The sequence below is a fragment of the Barbus barbus genome, assembly GCF_936440315.1.
Source record: "Barbus barbus genome assembly, chromosome: 11".
NCBI classification, from domain to species: Eukaryota; Metazoa; Chordata; class Actinopteri; order Cypriniformes; family Cyprinidae; genus Barbus; species Barbus barbus.
This window is the reverse complement of record NC_136739.1, coordinates 7,110,833-7,124,830: the sequence shown is the minus strand read 5'-3', so window position 1 is coordinate 7,124,830 and position 13,998 is coordinate 7,110,833. Positions and strand designations below refer to the sequence as shown.

Below are 13,998 nucleotides of genomic sequence, written 5' to 3'. Positions count from 1 at the left end.
GATATTTCAAACATACTGAAATACTATAAAGATGCAGAGCAGTGTTTCTGATATCAGTAGCTGGGTTTCCATCCAAAGTTGCGAATTTAACTTATGCGCAAAATTGGAATATTGCATAAAATATTTGCGAACGACCACCATATCCATCCAATGAGTCAAAGAGAACAAAATCGTCACATCCTGGTAAACTGGCACTAAATAGCCTATAGAAAACTAGGATTAGGTACTGAATATAATAATTTTCATATATGAAAAATTAATTGCGCCTCAGATCGAGCAGACAAAACACAATAAATGCTGCCATTGCTTTCGGAGGTGAATGCTGCTGTTTGGGACCACAGTCGTGTAAGACAATTGTACAGAAATACTTTGATGACAGACTTTGCTCAGGCATTTCAGAACGACCATAACAACATTTCAGGTGCTGTGGAACGAGATCAGTCCGCTGCTAGTCAAGTTATCCCGTCTCATAGCGCAAAGTCACATGACTTTTTTGATGCGCTTGGAGGAAGTTATTTGCAAAATGCATTTCCATCTCCCTTTATTCGCATTAACCCTTTTTCGAACAAGTCAAAAACCACCTCAAGCGAGGGTAAAAAAACTTTTGTGCGAATTAAGGAATTGTATTTGAAATTTGGTATTTCCATCACAAATTTCTCATGCGATACTTCAAAATGCGCATTAAAACAGGGTGATGGAAACCCAGCTAGTGAGCTCGGAGTGGAGCGGGAGCGGAGTGATTATTAAATGCTAAAAGCGCGGAGGGGAAATTGTTGATGCTCCACTCCGCTCACATACTCTGATCGGACACCGCCACACAAATGTGACTTTTTATTAATGACTGTCGCAGGATTTTACACAGAGTAACAGCTCACTACCAGTTACAAAATACACTGTAACAGTCAGTCACAGGCAATTCTGGTTGCATTTTTCATCAATTAATATCTTAAATTATCCTTTGACTATGTTCTGGCCTGCCATCTAGTGGTGAAATGTTTTTTTGGCCCGATGGCAAACTTACTAGCCCTGCTATAGAGCATGTCTTTTACCTGCTAAAGAGGAGACTGAAGGGGGTAACCCCCCAAAACAAACAACAACTGAAAGAGGCTGCGCTGAAAGCCTGGAAAAGCATCACAAAAGAAGAATGCAAAAGTTTGGTGATGTCAATGGGTCACAGGCTTGATGCAGTTATTGAAAGCAAAGGATTTGCAACTAAATATTAAGTCTTTTTCACTTTAATCTATGTTAATTCTATCTGTTCCAATACTTTTTCTCACATGAAAAATGGGTGGGTTCAAACAAAGGGTGATCTCTTCAAAGTTGTGTGTCAGATCCAGATGTAAACCTGGAAATAAAAGCCGGCTTGTAAATCTCTTGTCTGATATTCATCTTTTGATGCCAAACCCCAAAAATAAAGGAACCGGTCTCACTGTCCCAATACTTTTGGAGGGGAGTGTATAATAATTGTTCTTCTATTGCATTGCTTCGAATCCACCCTTTTGGAACTTTTAATTTTAGTTGATTTATTTTATTGAGCCCATCAGCTTATTTTTTCAAGACCAAGTCTAAGCATAAAAATTAATACAATAATATATGCAATAAAAATAATAATATTAATAATATTAAAAAGAATATTCACATCTATCTATAATAGTCAAATGCATAAATATAAATGCTATAAAATGCTATCAAACGCTCAAATTTCCTCAACTTGTCAATGAAAAATGAGGACAATGTTTTGACTGAAAGGGAAGAAGTTAAATAGTATTTTAGTATTGAGGCCGACCAGATTATATAGACATAATGCTGCTTTAAAAGCTCAACCCACCATGCACAGACACAAACTGGAAATAAAATCTAAACCTATTTACTGTATTTTACAGTAAAGAGACACTGTGTAGAGAGGACACAGAGAGTAAGAGACAGAGAGAGTGTTATATTCACACATACACTTGTGTCTGATACATACTGACAGGGTCTCTCAAGGTCATCAATCACCCTAAAACACATACATCAGCAACTGAGTGGTGTGGTCATCAAACAAACAAATAAACAAAACACCGAGACACACTGAGTACAGTAAACAAGGTCATTCTGTCAGTGCAGGTTAAGTGTGAGCAGAGAGGGCTGTTTAGAGCTGATCTGAGGTCAGGGACGGCACTGCACTTCTGTTTAAAGCTTTCCGTCTAAACAGATGGCCTTATCACCAACCAGTTTACCCACTGACAGGAACACACACTCACACAGAACAGGAGAAGGGACAGTTTGTCATTCTTAATGGAAGGGCAAATACACAACCATGTCATGTGCACACACACGTTTAATTGGCTTTCTGTAATGACCATAGTCTTCTATTGTGTTTATATAAACAGTCTATTTGCTTGTATGTCCAATAGTGTTACGGAAGAGGACTGGAGGCAGAGAGAGAAGGTACAAAGGTGATTTATTGACCAACAGGTGAGCAAGGAACGAGATGGCAGGTGAGTGCAATAACTAGCGATCTCAGAGTTACTCTTCGGAACTTGAACTTGTAACCTTTCTGTTCACAGGAGGAGCGGGGACCATAGGAAACCAGAGGAGACACATACCGCAGACTTGGAGCAGACACTCGGGATTCCAGGAGCAGATGGAGCAGGTATCCTAGGAGCGCGGAAAGCAGGTAAGCAGGTTAACAGGTAAGTATACAGAATGTCAAGTTTTACTGAGGCTGTGGTGGCTTTAGCAGTCCAACTTCGAATGAACGAGACCGGACATCGAGTGCTGGGCGGTGTTTGTCTTTATGGATGTCTTTATGATTAGTACTCAGGGACCTTTGTGATTGGGTGGAGGTAGAGCCTGGCAGGTCTGTGACAAATAGTAAGTAGTACTGACTGACCATAGCCATAACTTTCCCACCGCCCACTTTCTAAACTCAACTCTAATTTTATTAGTAGATCACTTTCAAAAATCCCAATGGGTACCAAATTAGAGTACCAGGTGAGATGTACCAGAAATAGTCACATTTAAAAAGCTATACATTTCTGTACATACAAATGCTCAAACCAAGTGGCATTTATTTAAAAGAAAATTAATATAAGCAAACTTTACAAGCAAGTTTTAGATTTGAAATAATAAAAGTATAGAGGAACTGCATTGTGTCCTTTTGAGGATGTGAAACAATATTGGATGTGTATTGTATGTAGTCTTCACTCTGGAGGCTTGGGTTCACCTTCACTGTACATCAGCTGATGCCACAACAGAGGAACTCAAGTCTGCTGAGGGATTCAATCTGGGCAGCTCCAGTTCAGATCAGGTACACACATGTATCCATGAGTGTGATACAAACTCATGCACACATATTTGCAGAGAGAGCCATGTTTTGAGAGAATTGAAGGTTACCTCTGTCTGTGTGTGTGTGTGTGTGTGTGTGTATGTTTATGTGGTTTATGAGGACACAAATTTGTATAATGACATGGGTATGACAGAGGTATTACAATATGAAGGTGGTTCACACTGCCTATGTCCCCGTAATTCAAAAGGCTTAAAAAAAACATACTAAATGGTGTTTTTTTGAAAATCTAAAAATGCACAAAGTCTCCTGTGAGGGCTAAATTTAGGTGTATGGTAGGTGTAGGGCAATAGCACACACAGTTTGTTCAGTATAAAAACCATTACGCCTATGGAGAGTCCCCATAAACCACAAAAACCAACATTTTTTGGGGACCAAAAAAAAAGTCCCAACAATGTGAAAATGTACTGGCATAACTATCCTTGTGGGGACGTTTGGTCCCCATAATGTAGGGAATACCAGATACACACACACAAATCGTACATATATTGAACAGGCACTATTTTGTGAATCTGCCATGATTTAAATTGTTTAAGGGGTCATGAAATGCATTTTCTGATCTTTACATTATGCATCTTAGTTAGCATTTTTTTTTTCTCATGTTTTCTAAAGTCTCTGTATATAGACCTAAAACTATTATTGTTATATGTCACGGGACGCCGTGAAAAGCACCGTGGAAAGATGAGGTCAGGGTCCAAGTGCAGGGAAGTGCTCTTTAATTTAAAAAAATAACAAGCCAACATGGCAAAAAACTAAACAGAAAAGATCTGGGATACCAGACGGCAATACAGTGCATGTATCCCAGACCAGAGCCAAACACAAGAAATGTACTCACTGCAACACATTTGTAAATTACAATTAACGAACCAGGCAGAGTGGTAGGAAAGGGGAGACTATATAGTCTGTGGCAAACGGAGAACAGCTGGGAGTGTTAAGTGTACAGGTATGTGTGGTTAAGCAGGTGTATGTGATGTGGCAGGTGTATATGATTACGTAGATGAGTCCGGGAGGAAGGGAGATGGTGACCTCTGGTGGTGACAGGGAAGAACTGCCGAGCCCGGACTCGTGACAGTTATAGATCAGCTCCTAGTGGTTTTCATGCAAATTACCTTCTGTCCCAAAAGGTGCTAACTCGGCTTGATCAAAGCAAATTCAAATTGTTAGTTCCTGCCTACAAGAAGCCCGTAGTGTGGTGTCTCAATACTTCACACTATGTATTTCTATAAAGTCAGGTATGCATCCTTTACTCGTAGATTTATCTTTGAGAATTCTATGTTTTGTATTGATATGATTTGATCTCTTTGAATTGCTGTGGAATTGACATAATACATACAGTATTTACCTGACTGAGAATAAATTGTTACATTTGACCTTATTCTGTTTTACTCTGTAATTATTGACTCTAGTAGATTACGTTGCATCCTTGTTAAAGACATGAGCAACCGAATGAACGAGTAAATATAAAGTCAAGAGTTAACTAGAATAATCAAATATCAGAATAATACTGATTAGAAATGGACAAGCAATCAATTTGTATTTCAAGCTAAATAGGAGGTCATAATAAAATGGAGTCAGATTAAATAATAAAATGGAGTCAGATTAGAGTTTAACTTAAATTGAAGAACTTTGCACACCGGAAAGACCGAACACGCAGGAACCCTTCATCCACTATTTGGATACCTTCCTTGGGCCAAATGGGTGGACCTTACAATACCAAACATCTTTGAGGCATCCCAAATCACTAAGAACCTGTCCACAGTTTAAAGGGGTAAAAAATGGTTAGAGGGGGGTAAAAAATGGTAAACAGTTAGCAGCAGAGCACAGTGAACAGAATAGAGTCAGTCACTTTCCCCATTCCTTCGCAATATGTGTGTTTTCAGCTCTCCCTGCTGGTCAAAAAAGACATATACACTAAACTAAAGCTGCAATTTGACCTTTGGTGTCTTAAATCCTTTATCCCAACACGTGTGTGAATAGCATTTTTGACATTCTGATGTCACTGGTCAGTATTTATAATCCAGGGGTGTTCTGTATCAGGTCTTTCTGGAATGCCAGGGTTGCCGGGACAGAAAGGACAGACTGGCTCACCAGGTTAGTGTATTTTTATATATCTGTATGAATTTGTGTGGGTGTAGCATTGTGGTCTGTGTTAATTTTCCATAAATTTGAATGTCATGTATTTGCTTAGCAAAACATATGCTGCTTTGCTGCATACAAGAACAATTTTGAATTTTCTCTCTTTCAGGTCAAGTAGGTGTGCCTGGAGCTCCTGGTGAAAAAGGAGACCAAGGACTAGCAGGTGAAAGGGGCCTAGATGGCATGAAGGGTCCACCTGGTAATTGCCTTTCTCACTTTCACACAACTCTTACCCCATTTGGAACAGTATAGTAGATCCATATCTCTCTATGACTGTTACTTCTGTCTCCAGGTATTCCGGGCTTGAAGGGGGATACAGGAGCGAGAGGAATAATAGGTGCTTGTTTATGATGATTAAAGGTCATCTGAATAATTCATACTGTAATAAAACACAAAATATGTGTTGTAGAAATGCCTTGTACATTTGTCTGTGCTGAGAGAGTTTTAGTATTGCTTTAATGAAATCGTGTCGGGTATTTTCTCTGTGCACACAAAGTTTACCTGGGACTGACGGTCATCAAGGTGCAGATGGAAAGCCTGGTCTCCCAGGAACACCAGGGCCCCGTGGACCACAAGGTATCATCTAAATGATTCGATAACTTGTCTAGAGGAGCTAATTTTATAACTACTAAATATAACAAGAAATCTAAAACAATAATAAAAATAAAAGGCTATGTACCTTTTCTATTTATTTATTTATTTTTTTTATGCAGTATGCAGTATGGATGCTAGGATGTTTATAGTGTGAGCATGTCTAGATTGTTGTTACAGTATTATGGGTAGTTGCAAGGTTAAATATTGCCACAAGTCAAAATAACCAACCATATTTTGACATTCTGATAACAAGACATGAATTTTCATATATTATTGTCCGTCAGGGAAATTGATGTTTAATCCCTTAGAAAAGTATCACCTCTCCTCAAGAAGCCTCACAATTTTGGTTAGTCTGAATAAAACTAATAGTGATGCTTGCCTTGATAAATACCACTAATAATAAACGCTGGTCAACGCAGCACTTGTGTTCTAAGTTTGGCACTGTTTGACACATTGTAGTTGAATATTTTCATCCATAATCTTTACATGTATACACTAAATTATCTCTTCCTCAGGTCCTAAAGGAGAACCAGGTACCAGAGGTGAGAAAGGAGAACAGGGACCTTCAGGTCCTAGTGGTAAGAAAGCCCAGATCATTACCCATATTTACGTAATTTTCCAATGTGTCAAACAATCCTATCTCTCTGTTAAGGTTATTATCATAGCCAGTCTAAGGACTATTGCCATAAAATATGGTATACTTAGGTTTATCTGAAATAGCTGATACCACAATATTGAATAAAAGCTCATCCATATAACTGTATAGCAGCTTCACTCCGGAATCCATTATACAGAAAACACAAAAGTAATCAGCACAATATATTTATAGACTTTGTAATCAGATTTTCAATTATAATGATTATTTTCATTGATAATAAATACATATTGTTTTACACAAATTATTTACTTCCAAGTGTCTACAAAACTCATATTTAAGGGATTCGATGCCACTAACCTGGCAAGCTTATATATTGTGTTATCATGATACCTTTGTTTCAAGGGAGAGTGCTGTACCCTCACTCCCTGAAATTTTATAATCCCCGATTCATTTGTGCTCTAACCTGTATTTGGCTGATCTTATAGGGTCTCCTGGTCGGACGGGACATACTGGTCTGCAAGGACTACCTGGACAAAAAGGTCCACCTGGACCAAAGGGAGACACTGGTGTTGGCCTTCCAGGTATTGTAGGAGTGCTAAGGACACATGCACATAAGAGTGATATATGGCATTATGCCATTTATGTTACGTGTCTGTTTCTGTCCAGTTTGGTTTTGCCCTTTTTTTGGTAGTTCCTGTTCTGGTTTAGTTAATTAGTTAATCGTCGTTTAGTCTTTCCACCTGTGTTTAATCAATTATCTAGTTAGCTCCTTTGTTCTAGTCCCTTTATAAGTCCTGAGTTTCCCTTCAGTGTTTGTCCGTTCTTAAGTTAAGTAAATGTCAAGTGTTAGTTGATGCCGCCAAATAAAGAATACTCCTTTTTGTTTACTCCTTCGTCTTGCGCCTCTTTTACTGCAACCACCCTACCATAACAGAAGAACGGACCTAATGACAGACGACAACATGCGGAGGAGGCGGTTGGTTTTGGTTCCCCGGAAGGGAGCTCCGGAGATCCACAGCTCGCTTCCCCAGTCCACCAAGAGTTGGTGGATTCCGCCCGTGGCGAAGAGGATTCCGCCGCAAGGGGCGATGAACGTTGCGCCGTCCGCGACGAAGATGGTTCCGCCACCTACTACGGCTCAGCCCGAGGAAGGAAGGGCAGGTACCTGTAGGAGTACTAATAGTATATGAGGGAATGTCATGGACTCCAGTGCCTGCTCCTCGCCAGTGCCCTCCTGTGCCTGCTCCTCGCCAGTGCCCTCCTGTGCCTGCTCCTCGCCAGTGCCCTCTAGTGCCTGTTCCTCACAAGTGCCCTCCTGTGCCTGCGCCTCGCAAGTACTCTCCTGTGTCTCCTCTGGTTCCGCCCAGCCCTCCTGAGTACCCTCTGGATCCGCCCAGTCCTCCTGAGTTTCCGCTGGTTCCGCCCAGTCCTCCTGAGTTCCCGCTGGTCCCGTCCAGCTCTCCTGCGTCTCCGCTGGTCCCGTCCAGCTCTCCTGCGTCTCCGCTGGTCCCGTCCAGCTCTCCTGCGTCTCCGCTGGTTCCGCCCAGCTCTCCTTAGTCTCCGCTGGCTCCATCCAGCTCCGGGCCTCCCGAGCAACCTCAAGTATCCGCGCTGCAAGAGCGCCCCCAAGAGTCCGCGCTGCAAGAGCGCCCCACTGAGCCCGCTCCTTCTGAGCTTCCCACAGAGCCTGCTCCTCCAGTGTGGCCCCTAGAGGGGAATATCCCAAAAACAAATTTTGGGGGGGGCCATATAGTCTCTGCCTGTGTGGCCGGGCCAAGGGCCAAGGCCACTGAGCTCCCTGATCCACCTTGGGCTCCCAAAGGAATTATACCGCCATGGCCATCCAAGTTACCTGACCTGCCAGGGCGCCCCGAGTCTCCTGATCCACCATGGTCTTCCGAGTCTCCAGTCCCGCCATGGCTCCCCGAGTCTCAAGTCCCGCCATGGCCATCCAAGCTCCCTGATCCGCCATGGCCGTCCAAGCTCCCTGATCCGCCATGGCCGTCCAAGCTCCCTGATCCGCCATGGCTTTCCAGGTTCCCTGATCCGCCATGGCATCCCCTGTCGCCAGATCCGCCATGGCCTCCCGAGTCTCCAGGTCCGCCATGGTCTCCTGAGTCTCCTGATCCACCCTGGAGGCTTCCCTTGTCACCTCCCTGTCCTGGTCCAGCTCCAGCCTCCAGGGCGCCCGTCTGTTACTGTTACTGTTACGCGATAACTGTTACGTGTCTGTTTCTGTCCAGTTTGGTTTTGCCCTTTTTTTGGTAGTTCCTGTTCTGGTTTAGTTAATTAGTTAATCATCGTTTAGTCTTTCCACCTGTGTTTAATCAATTATCTAGTTAGCTCCTTTGTTCTAGTCCCTTTATAAGTCCTGAGTTTCCCTTCAGTGTTTGTCCGTTCTTAAGTTAAGTAAATGTCAAGTGTGAGTTGATGCTGCCAAATAAAGAATACTCCTTTTTGTTTACTCCTTCGTCTTGCGCCTCTTTTACTGCAACCACCCGACCATAACAATTTATTTATGGGCAAATAATTGTTTTCAGGGCCACGAGGACAACAGGGACTTGAGGGAAGTCAAGGATTGCAAGGTAATCTAAAAACAAGCACATAAACAGATGATAAACATTGAGTTTATATCATATAGATGTCATCTGAGTTTGATGTTGCATGTAGGTGTCCCTGGACTTCAAGGTCCGAAGGGAGAAAAGGGCAGTAAAGGTGATCCGGGTGAGTTTGTTAAAAAGTTTATTATTGACAAGAAATCAACATCCAACTCTGTGTGTTTCTTGAATTTCCTTCATCTTATCCTTTTGTCTGTCTTTTAGGCCTAATAGGAGCTCTAGGTATGTTTGGGTGCATTTTGGGCATGTCTGCAATATCATTGAGTGCACAGCATCTGTGTGATTATTAAACTGTTTGTGAGTAAATTAATTGTATGTAAATATATGATGGTCTTAAACAGGGCTCGTTCTTTGTACGTCGCTAACTCAGTTAGCTGGATTTGATTGTTGACGATTTGGCATGATCTTGGATTGTTTGGTTCTTCGACGCTCATCCTGGACTTGCTGTCATAGCAACAGGTGCGCAAGCTTAAACCTGCTCGGGAGCAGGCTTATTTCATGTAAACAGGATTAGATCGCGGCTTTATAAGCGGAGGAGATAGGGAAGTCTGTCGCAGCCATGTCTTGTCCATTTTTACGACAGCAACCTGTTGCGGAAGGTGCAAGAATAATTCGCAGAGCTTTTCGAATTAATCGTGTATTGCGTGATAGACAGGATCCTTTGGCGCAGCGCGAAAGTGTAATTGTTGAGAGATATCGTTTTTCTCGTGAGGGTGTTATTTACATCATTAATTTGTTGGAACCACACATTAAGTGTTCAACACGGAGGAGTCGGGCTTTGACAACTGCACAGACTGTGTGCATTGCCCTGAGATTCTTTGCGAGTGGCACTTTCCTTTACACTATTGGAGATGCAGAGAACTTAGTGAAAAGTGCTGTCTGTCGTGCCATTCGCAAAGTTTACCTGGCACTCAAGCAGTTTTTAAGGGTTTTTGTGGTATTTCCAAACCACTTAAGACCCCAGGTGGTAAAGCAGAATTTTTGTTGCTATTGTAGATACATTTATAATTGTTAATGACATGCAATCATGACCATGCCAAAAAGTATGACTAACAGTATGTGTCCTTCAAGCTTCCCTAACATGATTGGTGCCATAGATTGCACACACATCCCCATCAAGGCCCGACCAGGCCCCAATGAAGGAGATTTTGTGAACCGAAAGGGGGTTCACGGTATAAATGTGCAGGTAAATTACTATTACAATTTATAATATTCCAGATTAGTAATATATTACATAAAAAAAAAGAAATGGATCAAAAAGTATGCAGTTGACTGACTAAAATCTCTTAGATGGTGTGTGACGCTATGTTCCATATAACAAATGTGGAAGCAAAATGGCCAGGATCAGTGCATGACTCAAGAATTTTCAGAGAGTCACATTTATGCACATTATTTGGACGTGGTAAGGGAACATATAAATGTCAAGCTCACAGTATCACACACACTTATGCTGAGCCTAACAAAACTGCATTTTTCCATTATACAGGGAATTTTGACGGGATCCTGCTTGGAAACAGGGGCTATGCCTGCAGGCAGCATTTTATGACGCCCTTCCCTGACCCAAACCCTGGACCACAAACCCGTTACAATGCAGCTCTAGCCAGGACAAGGGCACGCATTGAAATTACCTTTGGGCAACTAAAGGAAAGATTTCAGTGTCTGAAGGGTCTGAGGTTTGCACCTGACAGGGCCTGTGACATAATTGTTGCATGTGCCATCCTCCACAATATTGCCACCATCAGAAAGGAGAGGACCCCTGTGGTGGAGGTGCAGCCTGATGATGACCTCCAGCCAGTGCACTTGAACCAACCTAGTGGTAGAGCTGCACGGGACAGAATTGTGGAGCACCATTTTTGAATGTGTAAAATAAAAGACAAATATGCTTAGTTCCTGGAGTTTTATTTAAACAATTTTTTATGAAGAAAAGCCAGCAAGTCATCTTTTGCCTGCAATAAGAGATAGTTATGTAAAGTCAGCAATACTACTATGTGTCAAATGGTGTATTAGCACTTACTCTGAAGGTCCTTTTGAAGCAACTCTATCTCTAGTGCAATTTTTCTCTTTTTCAAGTTGTCGAGTTCAATTTCTCCTCTTAATTTGTGTTTTTTCAGGTCAAAATACTCTACATTTTTTTTGTTGAAAATGCCGTTTATATAGGGAACGGATGTCACCCTGTGTCATTTTGTGAAAGAAAAAAAGGGTCAAAACATGCCTCATGCAACAAAAGTAAAAGTACAACACTGTCCGCCTCTGTATAAGTTCTTTGTGCAGACTCTTCTGCAAGCCTTTCTGTAGGCCTTTCTCTAGGTGTGGACTCCTGTAACTCATATTGCAGACAGAAAGAATAGGTACACAAGTATATACAAATTAGTGTAAAGTCATTTATGCACTTACAGGTTCTTCCTCCAAAGGACAGTCATCTGAGAGGGTTTCTTCACTGTCCTGTGCAATGGAAATAAATGGGTATTCCAAAGTGTTGCACTCTCTTCCCTTTATGCAAGTTAGAAAAAGTACACAACTTACTGCATATGCTTCAGCCACCACTTGCTTGGGAACAGGTAAAAGTGTTGGTGTATTATGTAAAACTGCACAAAAGAGGGGAATAAAAAAAATTGTCATTACAATTAACTACACTGTAAAAAATATAATGTGATCAATAACTCATGGCAACATTTTATATTAACTAAAAGTGTAGAAGTCTTCACTTTCACAAATGGTTGAAATGACTGTACCAGCCATTTGGATTATACTTCATTTAATGCAGCAACAAATAATTTTACAGTGTACTAAGAGAATTGAAAGCTCATTTAGCCTACCAGTAATGAAGGTGTTGCTGCTACTGGTCCCTGGCTTTGGGTCTGAGGAAGAGCTGCCCCCAGGGATGCCCTCCACAATCGTTCGGTTTTCATTCAACCCAAGGGCCAGCTCCTCTGCTGGGGTATATTGTGGTGGTGCAGGACCACCACCTGTTTTTTTTTCAGCCTTTTTCTTGGTGGTTGTTATAAACAGACAAACACATTATTTAACAGTGGCTTTTAAAAAGGAAAAAAGTGGCTTTTTAAAATAAAGACAGTATAACAATTAAAGGCTACCATTTTGTAGAATATTCTTGTACTTCACTTTTACTTGTCCCCATGTTCTAGTGGGTCCCGTGGTGGCTCTGACATAAAAGAACAAAGTAAATATGAAATTATTAAAATGCAAAAATACACACTGTAGAAAGTAATAGAAACATCTACCATGGACAGCACTTACGCATTTAATTTGTCTGCTACTTTTTGCCAGCCCTCTCTCCTGGCTTTTGCAGACTTTGAGGTGTTTCCTGTCGTTTTAATTAAAGACTCAAATTCGGCATAACCTTCCATTAAAAGCTCTTGTTCTGCTTGGAAGAAAAACTGGGCACGTTCTTTGGCCATGCTGAACAGCCAATAACAGCATTGCTAATCATTGTTTCTACTATCGATACATATCCCCTTTTAAACCAATGCATGAACGCGCAATTATCTCAGATAGCTCAATCCAGCGATACTAATCATAAACAACAGGTGTGTTCGAAGAACCCAATTAGCCGGATCATGATTAGCACGATGAAATCATCTCGGATGTCTCATTTGATCTCGGATGAAGAACGAGCCCCAGGTCTTAAGGGAGAGAAGGGTGATGTAGGACCCCCGGGTGGCACCCCTGGTAATTATTCTATAAATACTTATGTATACTACTGTGTGTCACTCTTAATGTTTATTCAATCAAATAATTCCAATACGAAGATTCTTGTATTGTTTTTGGAGGTTCTACTTGAATAACAGTGTGTCTCACATATGTTTATTTGTCATTAGCTGTGGTTCGTTTAGTGGGAAGTTCCAGCCGTGGAAGAGTTGAGGTGTTTCATGAGAATGTCTGGGGAACGGTGTGTGATGACAGCTTTGACAGTGTGGACGCTTCGGTGGTGTGCAAAATGTTGGGTTTCCAGAGGGCCACTCAGGTGTTCACGGCCGGTGCAGGTGATGGATCCATCTATGGTTAAGAGATTTTGGTTAATGGTTCAGGGGTTTACATGCTATGGTTTCCAAAATACTCTCACAATGCTCTGTATCTGCTGCAGGAACTGGACGCATCTGGCTGGATGAGTTGAGATGTACCGGAAATGAGAGGAGCATTTTTGACTGTCCACATGCAGGAATGGGAGTTAATAACTGTAACCACAGTGAGGATGTGGGAGTTAGCTGTGCCTGAATTAAAAGAAGAAAATTTCTCTCACCAAGAACAAATTTTTTCTCCTCGACTTTTATTCAGCTGGTGTTTTCTGTGATTTTTAGTGGATGCATAATGTAAATTCTCCTCACACAAATACAGTCATGAAATGATCTATATTCCACTAATGTTTGAAAGAGTTGCATTGTGAAACCAAACTTCTTTTTGTCAAATGTTATGCTTGAAAAGTGTGCCTGGTGTCATCGAGGCAGCAACATCCATGCATTTCTGAGTGGGATTTGTGTGTGCAAATATTTTTGGCCTATGTACAAAATGAGTGTATAAACGCCCTAACAAACTCATCCATGTATACTGTGCTATCCTAAAACTGTCCTAACTCATAACACTTACACACAGCAAAATAAAGAGTTTAATTTTTACTTTAAAATGTGTCATGTTTTGGTTTCTGTACAGTCAACACTCTATGGCTCTCTAACGATCCTTCTTTAAATTGTGCTGTCTTGCATTTTGGA

General features: G+C 41.3%; 1 protein-coding gene across 1 annotated transcript in view; it reads left to right on the top strand.

Annotated features, from left to right (window-relative positions):
* Positions 1-12,961, top strand: part of LOC306877100 (uncharacterized protein) — a gene marked incomplete at its 5' end in the record, with an annotated part of 40,128 nt that extends 27,167 nt beyond the window's left edge. Inside the window, 12 exons of the mRNA XM_079428637.1 lie at positions 2,550-2,659; positions 3,183-3,292; positions 5,350-5,419; positions 5,574-5,663; positions 5,757-5,801; positions 5,961-6,040; positions 6,574-6,636; positions 7,142-7,237; positions 9,197-9,241; positions 9,327-9,380; positions 9,479-9,496; positions 12,914-12,961. Of these exons, the coding sequence (XP_079284763.1) occupies positions 2,550-2,659; positions 3,183-3,292; positions 5,350-5,419; positions 5,574-5,663; positions 5,757-5,801; positions 5,961-6,040; positions 6,574-6,636; positions 7,142-7,237; positions 9,197-9,241; positions 9,327-9,380; positions 9,479-9,484 (769 nt within the window). The 3' untranslated portion in view covers positions 9,485-9,496; positions 12,914-12,961. The remainder of the gene's footprint in view (positions 1-2,549; positions 2,660-3,182; positions 3,293-5,349; positions 5,420-5,573; positions 5,664-5,756; positions 5,802-5,960; positions 6,041-6,573; positions 6,637-7,141; positions 7,238-9,196; positions 9,242-9,326; positions 9,381-9,478; positions 9,497-12,913) is intronic.
* Positions 12,962-13,998: the final 1,037 nt, after the last annotated feature.